Source organism: Ambystoma mexicanum, chromosome 4p, assembly GCF_040938575.1.
Source record: "Ambystoma mexicanum isolate Mex_15411 chromosome 4p, UKY_AmexF1_1, whole genome shotgun sequence".
NCBI lineage: Eukaryota > Metazoa > Chordata > Amphibia > Caudata > Ambystomatidae > Ambystoma > Ambystoma mexicanum.
The window spans coordinates 1,166,531,687-1,166,553,828 of record NC_090927.1 but is presented as its reverse complement, the minus strand read 5'-3'; the positions used below and the strand labels follow the sequence as shown (position 1 = coordinate 1,166,553,828).

Sequence of the window (22,142 nt, the reverse complement as noted above, 5' to 3'; positions counted from 1 at the left end):
GAAGTTCAAATAAGCTTGACTATTCAGGTAAGGCGCTGTAAGAGTTCTGTTGCAAGTTCAAAAGTTCAAGCTTAATAATAATGTTCATTGTCTTATTGCAGCAAGCGCTAACGCTTATGTCTTTTTCCCCTTAGGGGCCGGGGTTCGGAATGCCGGAGATATGGCGCCGACCCGAAGTGAAACGTGCAGTTCCAATAAATGACAGGTAAGTTCTGGATGAGCGTTCGGGTAATGTCTTTGCATTCGCTCATTCAATGTCTTTGTCTTTTTTCCCCATAGGGGCCGGGGTCCGGAATGCCAGGAAGCGACAGGACCCGAAATGAAATGGGAATGACCCAACTGGTAAGTCTTAGAAGGAAACTGAGCTTTTCCTATTCCCTTCCTTCTCTCACCTTGTGTTCTTGTCTTTTTCTCTCTAAGCACTGGGAAGTGGCTGCGGATCCGGATGATCGCTGCTGAAGATGGAGGTGCCCAGGAAAGGTGAGTGAAATGCAGCGCTGCAGCGATCGAAGCGAAATGCTTTTAAAAATAATGTCTTCCCTTTCAGGATCGTCGGTGTGATGTCTCCGTGATACAGCTTTAGCAGGTAAGGTCTTCTTTCTCTCCAATTCTCTCTTATCTCCCTTTGCAGGTGACCCAGGATGCTGACAGGCGTGGCTGAAGTCCAGATGCAGGAGCTGACACGGTGAGCGTCTAGCTACGAGGAGCAGAACAACGCGAAGCAAGAGCTGCTGATCGGGCGTGGTTTAAATAGCTTTGGAAGAAGTTCCATGTATGTATCCTTCCACCGATCAGGTATGTATCCTTCCCCGACCACACCCAGGTGGAAAGTAGTCCCACAGGTAAAGTAGTTCCATTCAGGCCTCAAGAGGGCCTGGATGTAGCAGCATGGTCTGCATCAGGTAAGTGCACATTGAAACACTTGAACACATGTCTAGCTTTATGAGCCTGGCGCCTAAGGTCCCAGGACTGTGTCCAAAAGGCCCCAGCTTGGGCCCGCTGGCACTTCCCTGGGGGGAATGATGCCTGCCTCTGGGGTTGCTGGGTCGGACTCGGCTCCTTGGAGGTAGGCATCATGACACCAACCTTCCAGTCAAGCCGTTACTCTGCTCACCCCACTCCCCCTTACAAGTCAGTATATCTTGGAAGTCAGTATATCTTGGAAGTCGGGGGTAAGGTGTTCACACACTGAACCCACCTTTGCATCAGCCCAGCATCTGTCCACCTTCCTCCACCCCAAGTATCCCACCTTCAGTCCACCACCACACACACACACACACACACAAAAATGCAGTCACAGTTACCCAGACTCCTCCGACACAAACATCCCCTTCTCCTCACCACACAAGACAGACACACACACAAAAACACCCACAAAACCACTCACCTCGGACACCCATGACTCCTCTTCCAGGCCCCGCCATGCATGTCTACCCATGCGTGCACTCATGTGTGGCAGAGGCGTGACAGAGCGTTCTCAGTTCGGTCTTTCTAAAGCGATCTTTCTTATAAATCGGGAAAGTGAAAAGTATCTTTTCACTCCATACCGTCTTCTTATGCGTTTCACAGTTCTTTGCCTATACCACAATTGCATGTACAATGAAGTTCTTGGTATATCTGTCTATGGTAACCTTTGCTCAAACTTTACCCTCACACTGGCATCTCATGCATTTGTAACTGATTGGGGTTTGACTTTGTACTTTGCATTGTCGGCATTGAATTTTTTTCTTATTGGGTGTCGAATTTGTACTTTGCCTTTACTGCATTCAAAAAACATTTGGGTATTTTTTGCATCAGCAATCGTGTACCATTCTAACATTTGTTGGCACGCTTGTCGAATACCCTGGCGTCCCCAGCTGCTTTGAGCAGACTCACTGGTTCCTTCCAGCGTTTCTGATCCTGCTTGCGCTTCTGCAGGATGGTTCCTTCAGCCGCTTTCCACTTTGGAGTGTGCAGATGTTCTTCCAGCATCCTGTGCAGCTCTGCGGTCACACGCCAGTATTTCTTTTCGGCACGGACTGGAGAACGCTGCCTCTTCTGAGTGGCCGAACATGCAGGAGCTCCTACGTGGCTCTGAGCGTCTCCACAGCTCTTCTTGTTCACACACTGCCATTCTCCTCCTGTTCCGGCGGCCTTTTCAGTTCCACCACACCTGTTTGTGTGCCTCTCGGTCATGAGCCTCAGCATGGGGTTCAACATCTCCTGCACTGCTCGCCCCAACAGTGCGGCTGCCATCTTTAAATGCCCTGTACACTGAAGACTTGGCAAAACAACTAGCCTGCATGTTGTACTTTGAGTTCCTGTCACTTTGCACAAACTCCCATGTCCTTCCCACTCGTCTCAGTATCTGGGTGGTTATCCATGGACTCCATTGGACTTTAAGTCTTAGATGGGGGTTTTCAGAGATGTCACATACAGGCACATCACAAACAAAAGATGTTATGTGTGAGCTGGTGGTGTTTGGGCTAATGGTGGGGGTCTGACCAGAATGGCAAGTGGCCATTAAGAACGTAGGTATTCGAGGGTCTTCCTCAAGGAAAGCGGGTGGGGGGTTACAGCGTCTTGTCCAATGAAGTAGGCATATCTCTCCAGAGGTCGTCTCCCCCATGTGACCCTCCCTCCCACAGCCACCCCCAGTGTCAGGATCAGGTAGCGTCTGCCGTCCCCATGCCACATGGGGGGAGGTCACAGCCGGGAAAACAGTGATGAGTCATTCCCCTTAAGAGAGGGCTTTCATATAAGGACTACTCTCTAGATAATTAATTGGGGCTTACCCTGGGAGAATGGTTTTTCTTTCAAATTTGGTCTCCTGTTCCAAAATGGGGTGTTCTGGTACCAATCCTTCTTTTCCCCTGGTGTCAATAGGGGAATACAAATATAGAGTTATTAACACTTCCTTAAGTTTTCTTGCCCTTAGGGAGACAAGGCAGGGGTTTTGCCACTAGTGGATTAAATGGTTCCTTTAGGTGGGAGAGTATAGCATTGTGCGTTCTCATTTCCATTTGAGCAACCTGTGATACCAATTGGTCAAAATGGAGACCCTTACCCATACTCACTATAACTAGTTGGACAGGAAGTTCAGGGATTATGGCTACCACAATATGTACTTCTTTTCCCAAGATGGTGATGGGGGTTTGTGTGAGTCTCTCAGTGTGGCCATGAACACAACCTACTATCTCTTTATCTCTCTTTTTCGGTCTGCTTCCATCCCAGGGAAAGCAAGTCTGCTCTTATTGCACAGCCCTTCCTCCCTTCCAATTGGGCCCCAGCAGTTTTTCCTTTCAGGACAGCAGGGACTCTAGTCGTTTTGGTCCCGGTGTATAGGAAAACATGGGTCTCTCTCCTCAAGGGACATGAAACACTTCATCAAATATAAAAACAGCTTGTAACATGGAAGCATGATGGACAATGCAGTCTTAAAATGAGAGACTGTGCCAACCTTGTAGGCAACAAGGACACCTGCCCCCACGTACACATATGAACAGAAATGCACCACCTAATCTCGGCTAATGGCAGGTAAGATAGCTCTGCAGTTTTAGCACTTGGTGGTGAGATCTGTATGGGCTCTGCAGGTCACATGTTTGAATCCTATAAGGATAACTCATCCTTTCATTCTCACGATGTTGTTAAGAAGTACCATTTTCGGTTGGGTAACCTTTGTATACAAACATGGTTTATGTACAGTGCTTTGTCAAAAGCACTACATAAATAACAAATCATTATTATCCACAAACAATTTCTAAATCACTGACAAGAACTCTCTGTGAACCATGTAGAGAAATAATGGAGACAAATCCTAGGAAATGGTCGCATGGGTGAGAGTTTGGGTCAGAATAGAAGAACCACAGATCTAGGTCTACCACAGAGTAGTAGGATGCAAACTGTTATATAGAGGGTACCGATAGTCTGCCGACTTATCTAGTACATGCTGTAAGGAATGTGGAATGAGGACGTTCTGTTGCTTATGTGAAGGGGATTCACCCTTTTTGACTGAATCCTGTTCCCAGATTAAATTAGAATGTTTACAGTAATATAAAGACAATGGTCTACTAGATGGCCTGACAATACTGCATTTGGTTGTTGTAACTCCTAATATATCCCATAATAATTGTGTAGCATGACAACGCAGGGTGCAAGTATAGAGTCCCAAAATGGTAAACCTGAATTTGGCAAACAGTTGTACCATTAAATGTCACGCATGCAGTCAACAGTTCCTTTTGGGGATGTAGTGCCACATGGTCTCTTTTGTTAAATTATAACCATACCAGGTATTACAGAAGTGACAAACCCAACAATTATATGGCCACTACATATTAGGAGGTAATTAAGGAAAAGATAATACATATAGGTTGTACAAAACATACGGTTCTTACGATGAATTTCATAGCTTCATACGACTAACAAGCAACGTTCAAGTACAGTGAATTGTCATTATTAAATGGTCTGTAAACCAATGAAAAATATGTTGGAAGATTTGAATAACACATTTGTCATTACACACATTAATAATTTTCTACAGCCAGTGAACACAATATCTCGATTTTTCTTGTTGCCAAATGGTGTTTAACATTATAAAAGCACTGGAACCCTATAAACATGCTAGAAATTATAATCCGACGCGCATAGGTCAGTGATTCTCTGCAGGAAAGCTAGTGAAAAGGAACTCCTACCAACCCAAACAACCAAAGCAAACAATATGTTGTCTCGTTATTTGTCTTCTATAATGAGATCATCTCCAAAAGTGGTCTTAAGGCGCCAAGCCATACCTGAAAAAAGGCCCAATGTTACCCAAACAATGGCTAACAATCGAGACCTTGGTGTGGCGAGTGAAAAGAAAACTGGGAAAAAGATGAGCGGGAAGGTCAAGAGGGTAAAGGCAAGTGACAAGCCATTCAGCCATCCGTTCCAATATACAGGGAGATACAACACAGGGTGTATGTTTAACCACACAATGTTTTTTTTCCTAGATTGCAGCCTGTGGCTCTCCAGATGTTCTGGACCACAACTCCCATGATCCCTCACCGTCGACTACACTGTTAGGACTAATGGGTATTGTATTCGAAGTGGTTTTCTCCATTTCCAACACCTGCATCAGCATCACATTGCCCAAACTTGTATGCATAAGCAAAGCTGCGTCTCATTATTGGTGCGGTCTTGGCCTGGTGTTTGCCCTCTATAGCCAAAGTGCAAGAAGAGCCCAGCAGTTCGTTGTGACAAGAGACTTTTGGAAGATTTTATTAAAGTTTATAGATGCAGAATCGCATGATAGAGCAAGTTGTTCTTGTACTCTAGTAAATAGGCGGTAATGTGTCCTAGTTATTAACTACTATGGACGCCCCACGCACCTGAAAGAAACCTCTGCAGGGGTGGAGGTGACATGCATAAGTGCTCTTTTAAATGCATTGAATAATGATGCAATCAAACACAGAAGTAGCATTCCTGTAAAATTTGAAAGCTGATCTTAATTCACCACAAGCCCTGATAAAATGTGGATATAATTGTGCATTTCAAGATCAAACAAGTGATGCAGCACATCAAAACAGAGAAGGGAGATGCCCCACACAGCTGCCATAAACCAGTGGAGAGGGAACAAGGGTGGACGCAATGTTTTCTTGCAATTTTAAAGTCTGCGTACTTGATAGGTATTTCTGTGGGAGATCTCTGAAAACTACCTCAGGGGATGGGGACGTACATTATTTTATGCAGGGCACCATTAAAGAGAGGAGTCTGGAAAAGTAATGACATAGAAGATATGTGCAAACTACTGCTAGTTGAACATCTCAGTGCACGTAAGCCTGGAGTCCAAAGGTGGACACCTTTAATGTAGACATGTCAAAAAGATGATAATTTTAAAGTCGATAACAATTTAGGTCGACATTTGAATGATGTCATATTTTGGAGGTCGACCTGTTGCGTTCATTCACAGTTTTTCAACTCATGTAAGTAATTCACAAAGTTTTTAAAAAACCAAGACACAAAATATGTCTAATCGTCGGTCACTTTTTCACGTCATAAACATAGTTTATCGCAAACGGTAGACTTGCTTTGCAATGCCACCGTAAGACATTTTAAGGACTTATTTAAATAAGATTCCTATATATTAATTTTCAGTGTATTTTGCGTTACCAAATTGTAAATTATTTAAAATGATAATATATACTTAATTAACATCATATATTAAATGAATTATTAAAAATAAATAATTGTAACAACTAAACTGTTTTATTCTTTATCTTTCTTTTTCAGCAAAAATATGGTTTTATTTCTTTTCACGTCCAGTTACAAAATATTTGGCTGCACGTTTTCGTGATTGTTTCCAAAGGAAACCACAAGAATCCATTAAATACTTTCCAGTCCGCAATCAATTCGTTTTATTATTTAAAATAATTATTTTCTGAGGGGAAAAGGAGAAGATGGTTGTCTCCCCTGCTTTGCGAGTGGACCTCTTTTTTGTGGGTTTTTTCTTTTGAGTGGTCCTTAACAAAAACGTGATTATGTTTTGGCCATTTTTTTTAAACTATAATTTGAAATAAATCCGGTCAGAAAAAAATGGACTTCCTGAATGAATTATTCGCATGGGTTTTTTTTTAGTTAAAGAAACACCTGAACCGCACTATCGTCTAGTAACAATTATGTTGGCCAAAAATAAAACTACTGTAGAATAACATACAGAAAACAACATGGGAAAGAAAATGAAAAGTTAGAGCAAAATATAGGAAAAATACTTAAAAGTAGCTTTAGAAAAATAACAGATACAAACTCCTTATCCACAATAAGGTACAAGAATACCTGTGCTTCAAAACAAATAAAAATATATTAAAGACTGTACAAATAAGCACACATACATATATAAAAATGGCGGCTGCTAAAAAAGCAAATCTGTAAAAGGTTGATTCTATGACAAGACAGAGGCGAGCATTATGCTTTACTTCTTTTATTACTGCTCCAACAGCAATTCAACTTAAACCTTTGTTTTACTTTTTTCTAAACTTGGTAACACTTTTTTGTTTCCTTCTAGCTCTCCTGGAAGTCTAAAACAAACATAGGGGTAGCACAGTTTTGAAATCTGGACTACAAATGCCCACAATCCTCTGAGCCCCTGTAGTCCTGCACATCACAACTTGTGCATCAGGGCTAACCCCTACCTATAAGAGTGACCCCTGATGACCCCCAACTCCTCTTTCTTTGTTGCTGCTCCTGAGCTAAGTACTCTTTCATAAAGATGTAATAATATCAAAATATTAGGTAGCTAAGTGCGTCCGCACTTGCATATTTTATAATTATATGACTATATTCCGGGGGAATAGCGCATGCGTTATGCAGGAGACGTTATCAGTTTCTTCATATAAGGGATTGTTACCTAGCGTAGCATAGAGTGTCATTCAGAGAAGCGCTTTTACTTCGCCCGTCAGTTCCGCGTCTTCCTGCGGTGCCACTTTAAGATAGTTTACCCGTAGGAGCTGGGGCTGGAGCCGCAAGCGAACGCGCTTTGAAAAGGCACCCGGCCCCGCCTCCTCAAGCCGCATCACACATACGCTCATTGAGCGTTCCTCCCGCCAGGTCTTTAGGCCCCAGCGGGATCCCGGCAGTGGGCAATCTAGCCCCAGCAGCCACTGCCTGCTACGCTAAGCCGTTATTTTACGATTGTATGTGAACGAACGGTGCAGCGCGGTGCGAGCAGAAGATTTTCTGTGTAGATTAAAAAAAACAAAACGAAAAGTTGGTTTTGAAAGTCGTGTGGGCAATTATATTTAGAACACCTCGTGGGCTGAAACAAGCTGAGGTTCCAGTACTCTAATTTGGTCATGGAGAGAGGAGCCCATAGTGGAGGACCAGGACCTATCCCTAAGTTTTAAAAGGGTTCTGGGAGACTCACTAACACAAGCTGTTTCTGAGGGGGTTCTTTCTCCAACAAAGATTGGACCATCTAGAGGCCATGCTGAATATGCAGAAGGCTGAACAAGAGAAGTCCAAGAAGAGGAGGGCGCTCAGCCTCGGCGAGGGAACCTCAGCAAGACACCCAGATTCTGGGGTTGATCATAAGGGCAGTAAAAAAGCTTGGAAGAGTAGAAATTCTAGAACGCCCCTAAGCCAGCCAGAAGGGTAGACTTGATACCCAAGAGCCAGTTGACCCGGTAAGCAGGTTGAAAGAAGCCTTTATGAGAAAGGCATCAGTGCCAATCTCTCGACCCCCTGCCCCAGGGGTGTACAATACAGGGGAAGAAGAGGATGCCGGATACACGCCAAGCGAAGAGAGCGGGAAGGAGGAGGTATCCCCTCAGCAACCCGAGATGACAGAACAACCTCCAGACGAGGAGGGGCTGGGAGATATGTTCGATCCGGAAGCAATAAGACATCCTAAGTCTACAGACCGAGTGCCTTCACCCAGGGTTGCCCAATACATGACGCACCATATTAGAAAACCTCTCGACAGAGAAATAAGATCTAAAATGAGGGCAGAATACCCCAGGCCTGAGCTACCAGGCAAGTTAACAGACACCCCAGATCTCGACCCAAAAATGGTCACGTTTGTAACAAAATCTTCCAAAGATGTGAGGAAGGGGGTGGTCAGGGCATGGCGAGGCTGCCAGGATATACTCTTGAACCTCTCCGGGCCCCTCGCAAACAAATTATGGATTTAGACACAGGCGTTCTGGTAGATCCAAACCACCCCCCACCCAGAGTCCTAGCCAACTGGGCTCAACGCACAGTCTGCTTTAACTGTGCGCTCTCTTCAGAGAGGAGGCGAGGAGTCCTGTTGAAAATTGACAGTTAGCTAAGTGACCTCTCTTCATACGAGGCTGGCGAAGGAGCGAAAGGCATGCCGTTTGCGGACGCCTTCGCAAATGAGATGAATCAGTTCGTAGGGATGTATTCTGCCCTGGAGAAGGCTCAAAGTTCCATAAGGAGAATATTTCCCGGTCGTGTTTTTGCCAGGACCCGATGACAGAGGGGTCGGACGTCCGGTCGCTTTGCCACTCACAGAAGACCCAAGGGACCAAGAACCCAGTACTGGGAAACACGTCAACTTCTTCCCAGCAAGAAGCCGTTTCCCAAGGAATAGAAGGGGGAGAGGAGCCTACAGACAGCAGAACACGCCAGGCAGTGAGTACTATGGCTGCACCCTGCAAAGTAGGGAGCAGAACAGCCTGGTTTTTGCAAGCATCGATTTATCCAACGATGCGCGAGTGTTACAGGCTGTGTCAGGCATGCGCCTAGAGTTCGTAGGTATCCCCTCACAGGTGCAAGAGCCAACCCCGATGTTCAAGACTCAAAGCGAAAGAGCTCAGCTCTTCAGCGAGTTGTACGACCTAGCAGTCAAAGGAGCGATAGAGTGGGGAGTGCAGGATGGGCCACGCTTCATCAGCAACATGTTCCTGGTCCACATAGGGGAGAAAGTCAGACCCAGAATATATTTGAAGAGCCTGAACGAATGGGTAGTATACAGGCACTTCAAGATGGAAGGGATACACATTCTTCGGGATCTTCTCAGGACAGGAGATTGGCTCATCCTTCTAGATCTCAAAGACGCCAACCTAACAATTCCTATTGCAGAACAGCATCGGAAATATCTTCGATTCCGGTATGGCACAGAATTGTGGAGGTTCACATGCCTCCCATTTGGGATAGCATCCGCCTCGTGGGCCTTCACCAAGCTCATGCGCCTGGCAGCGGCAGCCATTCGCGAGAGAGGAATAAGAATAATAATATATCTAGACAATATACCGATTCTGGATCAGAGAGCAGCACAGCTACGGACCAGGGAGCAGGGGTGTGCAACCTAGTAGCCTCACTCGGCTTCATCATAAATTCGGAAAAGTCAGACCTCCACCCGCTCAGCGAATAGTTTTTCTAGGTTTTGCTATAGATACCAAGAAGGCATTGCTAGAGTTACCAGTGCAGAAAGTGCGGGCGATACGGAAGGAACTAAGATCAGTGATAGCGAAGAGGGTTATTTCGCTTTGCAATCTGGCTCGCATAGTGGGCCTCCTAGCGGCCTTGATTCATGCGATCTTCCCAGGCCCCTTGCACTACAGAGCCCTGCAGAGGCTGAAAATCAGACACCTCATGGGAGGGCTAGGCTATCATCAGCTGCTTTCCCTAGACCAAGAAGCCATGACAGAGCTCCATTGGTGTTTACAAAACATGGAAGCCTGGAACGGCAGAGCAATCTTTGGCGATACCCCAGATTTAGAGTTGGGCGCCTGCAGAGCAGGCTGGGGGGTTCGATGCAGAGATCTATAGACAGGAGGGAAGTGGTCTCAGGAAGAACTCCAACTCCATATAAACTGTTTGGAACTCTTAGCAGGTTCCTTCGCAGTAAGAGCATTCACCAGAGACCGGGCAAACTGTTGCGTCCTTCTGAAGATGGACAACATTTCAGCAGTCTGGTATATAAACAAGCTGGGAGGAATGTCTTCCAGGATGTTGGCGGAATTAGCAAAGGATTTGTGGCATCATTGCTTGCACCAGCAGATTTCAGTATCAGCAGAATATTTACCAGGGGCTTAAAATATAGTAGCAGACTGCAATTTGCGATATCTGGTAGACTCCAGCGACTGGAGGCTACTCCTGACCATCTTCGACCGCCTTCGGTGACTGTGGGGACCCTTAGGTCTAGATCTGTTTTACCACCAGGCTCAATACCCAGTTGCCCAGGTTCTACAGCTGGAGGATAGACCCGGAAGCAGCAGGGACGGATGCGTTCCTGCAGCAGTGGACAGGAGCAGTCCACTATGCATTCCCTCCATTTATCATGCTGACGAGAGTAGTAGCGAAAGTGAGGAGGGAGACGGCAGAGGTAGTGCTCGTAGTACCGATGTGGAAGTCTCATCCATGGTTTCCAGTAGTGTTGGAATTTTCTATGGATTTCCCTGAGAGCGATTCCTCACAGGGAGGAGGTTCTTCAGGGTCCCAACAGCAGTTCCACCCGCTCATAGCGGAAGGCACACTGAGCCTACTGGCTTGCAGGGTTTCAGGTAGTTGGGAGGTGCCAGGCATTTCGCAGCTCGCTGCAGACTGTATTAGAAACTCATGGGTAACTTCCACCATTAGGAGCTATGGTGCCGCTTGGAAGCGATGGTCATCGTACTGCACAGCCATCGGTGTTAGTCCCATTTCAGCACCACTAGTGCACATGCTGAATTTTTTAGCTCAGAAGTTCGAAGAAGGCTGCGCCTACAGAACAATAGGTGTGTACAGGTCTGCGATATCAGCAGGGCATGAGATAGTAGATTGGCACCCAATAGGAGAACTCCCCGCCGTGGTACGACTTCTGAAAGGAGTGAATATGCGGAGATCACCCGAGCCCAAATACTAGTTTTCCAGTTATTCTTAGCTTGGCTGGATAACAAAGACCTTTCGCAATCCCGGTTATTAGGAAAGCTAGCCATGCTTCTATGCCTCATAACGTGTAGGTGAGTTTCGGACGTGAAAGCTCTGGACATAGACAGGAAAATCTTCTACCTATAGGGAGTAGCCTTTAATGTGGCAAATGGAACAAAATCTGACTCTTCAATTATTTAATTTCCTTATATTCTGGATAACGCTAAGCTATGCGTAGCGCAATGTATCAAAGATTATGAGGCAGCCATAACTGAGTCGAGGCCTAGGGGAGTTACTCAGCTGTTAATTGCGCGTAGGAAGCCTTTCCATGCAGTGGCAAAAGGCACCATAGCAAGATGGGTTAGAGAAATAATGCTTTGGGCAGGAGTGGATTTGTCCCAGTTTGGCGCATATTCAGCGAGAGGCGCAATGGCATCTAGCGCATTTGCAGCAAGCGTTTGACAGGACATCATGAAATCGGCCGACTGGTCTAATGAGCGTACTTTTAAGAATTTCTTTTTCAAGCCTGTCTCTAAGATAGCTAATAGAGTAATTAATAGCTTTGAACAAGCATAATCCTCGCCTCCGTCTGGTCATAGAATGAAGATTGGCCAGGCTTACAGCTCAAGCAGTCTTGATTCTATTAAAGACAAGGAGGAAAGCATTATATCCCACCCTCATGGGTCATGACAATATCATGACCTGTTTCAAGAGATATGTTGATATCCTTATGATCACGTCTCCATTCTTTCAAGGGGAAGACCACAAGGCAACCTGAGGGCGAGAATCAAGAGTGAAGTTCCTCTACGCCATCTCAGAGCTAAGGTTCAGGCAAATATGAGCGGTTAAAGTTTTCTTCAGTTGGTTCAAGTTGACTGTTGGAGTTGGAACGGACATTGGTTAAATGCCAAATAAAGAGAAGTTGGGGGTCACCAGGGGTCCCTCTTATAGGTAGGGGTTAACCCTGATTGGACAAGTTGTGATGGGCAGGACTACAGGGACTGAGCGGATTCTGGGCATTTGTAGTCCAGAGACATTTTACGGAGATTTCAAAACTGTGCTACCCCCATGTTTGCTTTAGACTTCATGGAGAGCAGGAAGGAAACAAAAAAGTGTTACCAAGTTTAGAAAAAAGTCAAACAAAAGGTTTAAGTTCAATTGCTGTTGGAGCAGTAATAAAAGAAGTAAAGTAAATTGCTCGCCTCCTTGTCTTTAATAGAATCAAGACTGCCATAGCTGTAAGCGTTGACAATCTTCATTATCATTCAAAACTGCTTTAGCAAATATCTGAATTAGAGGTTTGCCGGGTAAAATAACAGAGAGGAGAGGTTTGTTATATTTGTTCACTCCCACTGGACAGGAAATAACATACAACATTGGTGCACTGAGGACTTTACGACTTACAAGCACAGAGAGCGCCCGTGCGTGTGCACACACGTCTCATACTCGCAAACTAACATGCAGGCATACTGCTCCCTTTGGATGACTCATACAGAGCACGCCACTTAGGCACTATTGGCCATTCTGGTAAAAGAACATTTAAATATGTATGGACCGGGGTAGGGAAAAGGAAGATACAGGGGCCAAGCCTGAAATGTATGCCTCCTAATAGACAAACAATAACCAACGATACCTCTTACCTGCTGGCCAGTATTGCTATCATATAAAGGGTTTCTACCACTAGTCTGGGGACCAAAAAGCACTAAAAACAGAGGTCTGAATCTTCCTTGTACTGTCTACATGTCCCAACTCTTATATCAACCTCGACGCGACATAGCTTGACCGGCTGCATCCATCAACACCACTCTACCTATTCCCCTACCCACGACTCAGGGTCTATTTCAAATACATACATAGGAGCAACAGAGTAAGAAGGAAGGATATTGAAAGTTTAAAGGTACTGAATGGTGAAAGAACTGGCAGAACCATAAAAATCAAGTATAGGAAGGAACGACTAGATGGGACTGGCAGTCTATCATCAATTATTTTTGAAAAATCATAGTAAAATGGACGGCTCAGGTAATGCGAGTGGTTACAGTTTAATTACTGAATTGAATTTCTCAGAGGATATTTGTGCTAATGCACCCTCATTCAACAGAGGTGTATTTCTGTACTTTCTTCTAAAGGTTTCTGCATGAATGGCTTAATTAAATTAGGAATGTGTCTGCTGGTTTATCACATATGATTTCTTCAGAACTTGGTGCAGAGATCAATGTATAAATAGAAGGGTAGCTAGCTGTTTAAAAGGGGAAGGTTCAACTAGGCGTTCTACTTCTGAGTAACTGCAAAACCTACTGTTAATCATAGGAGACAAGTCAGTTTGCAAAACGTTCCATATCCAAGGGCCTTATAATTGATATTGTAAAGTTCAGTTTTGTTGAAAGGAGATCGGAGGCAGATACGCATATGCAGGTTTAATATGTCTTTTCATAGACATCTTTTTAAAAGTGTGCACTTTGTGCATTGCACTTTTGGTTGATTTCGACCAATTACATATATGTATATGTGGGGGTAGGGCAGTGGGGACATAGAGGGGATACCACATTAAAAAAAAAATCTTTTGGATTTCATTTAGACAAAAAGAGCATGAATGTTAGGAAAGATTTCTTAATTGTGGGTAATTTTCCTTCCATGTGGCAACCCCTAAACTTTTTGCTGTTTTCACCATGATCTAGACTTTGCCAGAGAAGTGCAGCCTTCTGCCGCACTCCTCTGGGCTTTCGCTCCATTCTCACGGGGAAACTGACATGCCCTTAAGACAGTCAGTATCGGGAAACGTTGTTTTCCGTAGTTCTTTTATCATGTTGCAGCTTTCGCGCAACATGGCACAAGAGGGCACTGTAAGCTAAGTTACTGCTCTCTTGGGTCTCTAGTCTTCTACAGGCCCTAGACACTCTCTTTGGATTGTTAACGAACGGTGCAAGTGAATCACCGACGGGACTGGTGGCAGCGATTGTTTCTTTGTATTTTGAGCTCCTTTTGGCTGTTTAAGCGCGTTTCTCGCGCTTAGCCCAAAATGGTGGCCTGGCTTCCAAAATGGCCAGACCACGAGACTCTTTGTCCTGCCCGCTGACCGTCTTGCCCCCTTTACCTTCCCCAGATCGAGCCGACCCCTTATTTGGGCATGTACTTTCCCGCGAAACACAGATGCTTTCGCGGGCTTCTACAGGCCTTGTGTGTGCCTCCAGGATGTGGGCTGGGATGTCTGGTCCCAATACACATTCTGGCTGCCAGAGAGTCTAGTGTGTCATGAATGCCTGGGACCACCGTGGTCCGTGATAGGTCCACGTATGGTGTGAGTGTTTTGTGAGCAGATCTCCCATTGGGTCCCCTCCGTTTTGGTGTGAAGGGAACCGTGGATAAGAGGAGGCTGGAAACACCACTACCATGTCGATCTCCTGAGTTCTCACGAACAAAGGGATACAGGAGCCAAGTATCCTGCAACTACGAGGCTGAACCGAGGAATCGCTGGTGACCCGCTGAAGGACTGCTCCTCTGCACTGCTGTCGATTTGTGAAACCCTTTCTACCTCTGATCGAACGAGAAGGCCTGTACTGGTACTTCGACCCTTTGGAATAGTGGGAACAACTATTCTCGACATCTTCACCATCTCCTGCACGTAAGCCTTCGGAAGTGTCTCTGGGCCATCCAGTGGACTGACCAGCCTACCCAGGAGTCTTGCTCTGTAACCGCCGTCAGGTTGCTGCGGTATTACGAGTCCTTGCCACTCTCACACGATTCGTGCTCTTGGCTTTCCCAGGTCTGAAGTGAGCAGTGTACATTGGGCTGAAATACACACGGCCGCTCCGTTGCCCTGCTGTGGTAACAAACTGTGCGGGTTCACTGCGTTTGGGACATCCTCAACTCTAACTTCTGCTGCTGCGGAATCTACACGACGCCGAGACGTCCCCTGCTCGTATCTGAACCTGCCAGCACTGAAACTGACGCGGAGAAGCCTGGGTCTGCCTGCATCGGGGATCAGTGAGTAGCATCGCTAGGAACTGGTCGCCCTCCTGCTGTAGCCCACAGTTTTTCCCCGCTGTGTCAAACAGCACGCCTTTCCGTACTCTCACTCTGCTTCTGCCCACACTGGAGGCTGCGCTTGAGTCGCGGAGCTCTGTTCATCTTCATTTGTTCACCGAACTGGACTGCCTGATTCCCTCGAGGAGACTCCCCTTTGCCCGTTGGCAACTGCGTGTGCAGGTACTTTTGAGCACAAGGCTCCACTCTTCGTAGGGCTCGTACTTCCTTCTAGTTAGGTGCCTCTGAAGGCGGACTGGGTCTAACTATTATTCGCACTGCCTGTTTTCCTCCCATTCTAGGTGGTCTGCACATTTCGTGCGTCCAACTCGTTAGACTTGTTGGTAATTGTATATATATTGTATTTGATTGTGATTTGTTGGTTTACTTGAGTTTTATTGTGATTTCTCGCTACGGTCAATGTTACAAAGGGCTTGTAATAAATGTGTCTATATTTTTAATATAACACCTGCTTGGAGTAGTTTGTAAGTGTCCTTGCTTTGTGTGCTCATTTCGGGCTTTCAGTCACCCTCACCCCTCTTGAGACCTAGTCTTGACCGCCGCGATCGCTACATTGATTGGTCTGGCTTGCCCAGAGGTTACCCTGTTCCAAGAAACTAGGCTGGCCTTCTGAACCTCTGCCCCTCCAGGACAGAGTTCAGAAATCCATCTTAACAATGAACAAAGTGCACACATTTTAAAAGGTCTCTATGAAAACACATAGAACATGTGGGGGAAATACCTAGCACCTTATGTAGCACTGTCTGTTTGCGAAATGCTAGGGGGAGGCGAAATGATATCAAATTGTCAAAAACTGCCTGGTTTTAGGATTAATCTAGATAAGTGTTATGATGTATTACTGTACGTATGTTTTGTAAGTTTTACAAAATATACATGTAATTAAAAGGAAAGGGAAAGCAAGACTGCACAAAAAGTGACATCTTCAATATTTAAGCTACTGTATTACATACTAAATGTTTTCAGACTAACTTGTGAGCCAGTCCAGGAGCGAGCTGAGATTGCAAGGAGGTGAAGGGTTGGGTCCTGGTACACAGGGAGTGAAATAGGGGTGTTCCACTTACATTCTTTGTTTCATTGACCTCGTTCCTTCCCTGTCCCAGGATTTCTTCATTGTAGACCATCAGGCACCCAACAGGAACCTCTCCTTTTTCTAGGGCCTCTTTAGCCTAAAAATGGGGGGCAAACAGAAGAAATCTCAGTGCCCTTTACATTCTGAAAACAATTCACGGTTTTACAATAATGGAAAGTAAATGATGGAAAATGGAAGCAGTTCCCTTTTCAAATATGTGACTGTTTCACAAGTGCAGCTTACTCAAGGCTGTTTTACGTTCAGTCAATGATCTTATTAACACTGTAGGGAGAAAGGAAGTTGTTCAGCCGGGAAACTAGATGGAGTGATTTGATGCCCCCAATGCATAAAAAAACATAAGCATAGTCAAATATGTTGGCTTATCTGGAAGAATACTGACGGCTGCATCCTGCAGCGGAGAAACCTGATGGGTTGGAGCGCCAGTACCCAGCAGAGGTATGTGCCTATGGTGCCCTGCAATGCATCTGCCCACTCCATTAGCCCATTGAGGGATTATAATAAAGCTGCAGTAACATTGGAGGATCGTCCACAACAAGCCTATTAAACTCCAATATAACCATATTGTTATTCAAGACAGCATGTATGCTTCACTTTTTGTGGGGGAGTTTAGTGGGCCACCATCTACAGCTCACCGGTATGTGTGGAGCCACACATTTACATCGATGCCTCTGATTCTGTGCTGAATGCTTAACATTGCTCTCTATGTAGTGCAGCAACATATAAATGACCAGGCAACATGGTTCCAGAGTGTGACAGGGTCATGAGTCTGACCGTGTTGAGAGGGCCATGGAACCCAGTGACGGTGTGGGGAAGTTGAGTGGGCCACCGGTCTACAGCTCCACGGTATGTGTGGAGCCGCACATGGACATTTATCCCTCTGGTTTTGTCCCAATACCGATCAGACTCTATCCTGGCCAGTCTTCCTTTTGCATTCTTTCAGATGGTTCCCAAAACACAATAATGACCAGAATGCACCAGAGACCTCAGAAACCTTGGATGGATCGTGGCTTTAAGAAAGGAACAGCTGGGACTACAAGTTCTACAATACCCCTGGGCCAAATGGACAAGTCCTGACCTGGAACAGACAGGTCACCAAAATGGGAATGGACTAGATGTCCCCTTCAGAAGCTCAATAGGGTACCAAACACCTACCCCATATACCCCAGACTGGTGCAAGAAGATGTGAAGAATCCTACGGATTCCTCCCTGAAATCCTGCCTAAAGTCTCCTACCAGGTGGCCAGGGAAAGGGAGATGCTTCCTGATCCTCACTGTAGGGGTGGTGTACTGCAGGAGGATCAAATGGGAGGCAACAGGGCCCAGGTGGTGAGGAGATCCCGTAGGATGAGACACAATATTTATCCTATGAAAGAAAGTGCCTTGCTGGATTGCCAAAACGGCAATGGCATACTGCCATTATAATTTCTCTGACCCACATAAAAGATCTGTGAAATGGGGTACAAGTTATGTTAAATCTGAGCAAGCATTATTAACAGAGAGATCTTTCAAAGTATCTCAAGACAAACACCCTCCTTACTCCCAAAGGTATAATGTAAAAGGATCTAGAGAAAACCCCTTAAAACCAATCTCTTCCAGTCCATTCTTTAATAGTTTTAAGGGAAATAAAATCTACCCTTAAAATTAACCCAAATGTCACAAAAGCTAAACTTTGTTGAAAGGGATTATCCCATGATTACTGGGACGAGGAAGATGGATGAAGAGGCATGCAGTTCAGCAGTCAGGCAATTAGCCTAACAGCCATTGCAGGAGTCGTGCAATTGAGCCTACCAGCCCACAACTGAAGGAATATGGGAGGCATAAAAGGCCCACTTAGGTGCAGGCAATTAGAAGGAGGGGAAGGAGCTGGAACTGTGACTGGAATGCAAACTGTAGCAGTAGTAGAAGGAAGAAGGCACAAGGCTGGCAAAGCAAGCAGAAGTGGGAGGAGAACGAGAGGGACGCCGGAACGTGGAGACAGCAGATTTCAACTGCTTGTTCTGAGAGAGTCCTGTTCCCCCAAAATCTGAAGTGCAGAGGCTGCGCAGCGGAAGGCGTGCAGGAGAGCTGTCTTTCCCCATGTGAGCCTGACTGCAGGAGACCGAGGCAAGAAGCAGTAGTCAAGCCGTAGGTCTGAACGTGTGACTGGACGTGAGACACCTTTGTAGAAGAAGGGGGGTGGGTCCCTCATAAGCCAGAAGCAGTATAAATTGTAGTAAGAGGCGTGGAAGCAGTGCGACCCGCAGAGCAAGTGTCAGGGTTCTAGCAACTTGCACAAGCATTAGCAGTAACAGTATCCAGCTCCCCTTTCACTTGTGTAAGGATTAAAGCATTTTACTCACGTGAGAAGCTTTTGTGTCAAAACCCATTGTTAAGTTGTTGAAAGACTGCTACTACTTGAAGAAGTGGTTGTGTGTCCTTAATTAAGAAGAGGGAAAGCTAAGGCCATTACCAAGTGCCTAATCTTGACAATACAAGTGCTACCATCTTTAACTTGTGAAAACTACTTTAAAGAATGGTCGCGTGTGCCCAATTGTGATTCCCAAAGGAGGACTGAACTCTATCCTTCACTTTCACATACGAGAATACCAATCTTTAACCTTAAAAATGGTATTAGCCAATTTGATCGATCAAATAGTACATTTGACCGAATTCGGCCAATACCATTCAATCGATTATAAACAATACCGAACACGTGGAGCGAGGGTATCCCCATCTCCCCATGGTCGGGATTTTTGGCCTTGTGGGTTGCAGGGGTGTCCCTTGCTTCCTCAACATTGTAGACAGGTGACTGAACAAAATATATTAAAAGGAACAAAAATAAAAAGGCACACTGGGGCGTTGGATCCGACCTGCGTTAGAGGGACGGATCTGATGCCACACGGGTGCAGGGGAAGCAGAGGTAAGTAAGAAGGGAAGTAGGAGATGAGGTTGTGTAAGGGACGTTTGGGTTTGTTTGGCAAAAGTGCAAAGCTATTGGCAGTAAAATTGACTACTGTCAATTCCGCCGTAAATAACTGCACTTTTGCCAAACAAACCCAAATCCTTATAAACTATAATGAAGAAGTGGTCAAGTGTGCCTAATTGGGATTTCTAAAGAAAGACTGAATCCTATTCTTCATCTTAACATGGTATACCCTTCATTTACAAACAAGAAGTTAAACTGTAGAAACTATTGAAGAAGAAAACAAGCATTGCCCACGCCAAGAGTCTCCCCATATTATACTGAAACCAAACCTTTCTCAGAGTTCTAACTATACTGTGAAGTCAATAACTGTTCATTGGCCCGAGATACAAGTGTGCAAGCATTACCTGAAGCTAAGAGAGTGGCGTCAAGGCTTCTGGGTAATTACTTGGGCTGACAACTGACAGAAAGGTATAGGTAAAGTTGGGGAAGGGAAGCTGGCTGCTTGTAAAGACTATCCTCAAGCTGACACAACCTCTAGTGCCAGCGACTGTGGTGACCAGAGAGAAGTGAGTCTTAAAGGCACTCCCAGGTTGTCATTTTGGCAGACAGACAGAAGAGGCAAAAAAGCTGCCCTTTTGAAAGACAGATATTCAGAGGAAGAGTGCCTTGCCTACCTGAGGAGGTTGAAGTACTTTAAAGTGTATCTTGTCGGCGCCTGTCTAGAGGTACAAATCACCAAAGCTGTGGTAGTAATTACAAGTACTGAAGCAGTGGTAGTAGATCTGGTTGTCATTGGATGCAACATTGTAGTAGTTCAACCCAAGTGGAGTACTGTGAGACAAAGGTGAAATGTTCTCATAGTGAATCAAGTAGAAGTGAGGTTGTTGAAGTGGAAGCAGCAGCACTGAGAAGTCATCCTGACAAATATACCATTGTGAATTCTAAAGTTGTAATCAAGAGACTACTAATTGTAAACCAAGAACTGTGTCTCACTAACAGTTGTGGATATTGCATTTTCTTTTGAACTGAAGCAAGTCTTCTTGGCAAAGGTGACAAAGCATCATAGATGAGATTACCTTTGGTGCTATTTGGTGGAAGTGGAAAGTGGATATTTCACCAAGAAGAAGCAATTTGCTATCAGTGTAACTTTGGTTACCAAATCTTTGCAATGACATTAAAACATCAAGAACTGATTTGAATCATTCCTTTCCGAGGTTGAACATTATCAGAGTTGACCTTGAATCCTGGGGAAGGGAAATCACCCAGGATATTGTAAGGTTATTCAAAGACTGTGAATGGTGTTCATGTTATGTTGCATTGCCCTATATTTACTTTGTGTATTGGTTGCTTAGTGTGAGGGCCCGCTATCCTGTGTTAGAGTGTTTTCCCTTAGCTTTGGTTAGGCAGGGAAATCCTCAGCAGAGTAGGGAGAGTGGGGCGTTTGTTTTATATTTTTGTTAATAAAAATGACATATGCTGAAAAATCATCAAACAGTTGTCCGCCTCGCATTACTGACCCCTCACAAAGAGCAGAAGCAAATGAGCTGGAACCAGCAGGGGTTTGCCCTGCCTTAGGGGAGAGCCGGGAACCCTCCACAAAACCTTTGCAGGCAAGGTTCATGGGAACAACCCCAACCATTGCATGGACCACATTGCAAAGATGGAGGCTAAAAAGAGGGTAGGCTGGAGGTCCATTTGAAGACTTACATGTGAAGTCCAGACCCTCACATGGCTAGTTTAAACAAAGACAGGCCCATGGAATTGGCTGACTTGAGTAATCAATGGGGGCAAATGGAGGCTTCTAGGCAGGAAGAGGAGGTCAATACAAAGCAAGTAGGATCCACTGAGAGTGAGGGGTATATGGGTGGTTTCAGGGAGAAGGTGCAGGTGGACCAGCATACTAGGGATGAGAGTGTAGAAGCTAGTTTGCATTTTTGGGGAGTTATTGCGGCAGGTGCCACGCTACAAGCAGAAGTCCGGGAGAAGTAGTCTTCTTCGTCCTACTCTTTGTAGGTTGGAGGGTGTTTTCCTCTTCGTCTGATGCAGGGGATGGATAGTCCAATGAGCCCAAGGGTAACTATCTGGACAAGGAGGCTCTGGATGTGGTGCTTGTTCAGATGCCAGACTACATGGGTTTCAAACAGGCTCTGAAGCTCTCAGCAGTGGTGCCTTGTGCCCGCCTTCCTCCGCAGTAGTTTAAGCATATGGTCAAGATGGGTCTTCCTTTGCTCACAGAAATTAAGAAGGGATTTCTGAAGGATTGGAAGTAGTCTGAGAAGGTGGCTGTGCCTCACTTCATCTCCAAGCTGTATCCTTTTTAGGGGAGGATGTTTTGCTGCCCCAGTCTCTCCAGTTGGTTACAATGATTCTGACCAGTCTGCTAGGTTGCTATTCTATGGTGTAGAAGATTGCAAAGCTTGTTGTGGAAGCGGCTGACTGAGCAGATCTGTTGCAGGGTATGCAATCGCAAATGGATCTTCCCTTGGACCTCGCTTAAGATGGGGTTTGTGCAGCGTTGACTATCAGTGCTCCAGTGTCTGGCCGCCATCAGTTGCACCTCAGGTACTAGCATTCAGATGGGCATCAAAAGGCTGCAGCGCTGAAAGTCCCCTTTGGGGGGGGGGGGCAGATGCTGGTTTGGTAAATCCTTGGAGCATAGGGAGCATAAGGTGCTAACAAGCTCTGCAGGTGCTCCTGCATTATGCCTTGGGTGGGGGCGTTTGTGTGGTGCATTTTGTTTTGTGGCTGCACAGAAGTATGGTACGCCTTTCTTCCCTGCAAT

General features: G+C 45.5%; 1 protein-coding gene across 2 annotated transcripts in view; it reads right to left on the bottom strand.

Moving 5' to 3' along the window:
• ADAT2 (adenosine deaminase tRNA specific 2) overlaps window positions 1–22,142 on the bottom strand; it is a 235,176-nt gene that overhangs the window by 136,223 nt on the left and 76,811 nt on the right. For both annotated transcript variants that reach the window (XM_069606802.1, XM_069606801.1), the window contains exon 2: window positions 16,428–16,532. In XM_069606802.1, the coding sequence (XP_069462903.1) occupies window positions 16,428–16,532 (105 nt within the window). The remainder of the gene's footprint in view (window positions 1–16,427; window positions 16,533–22,142) is intronic.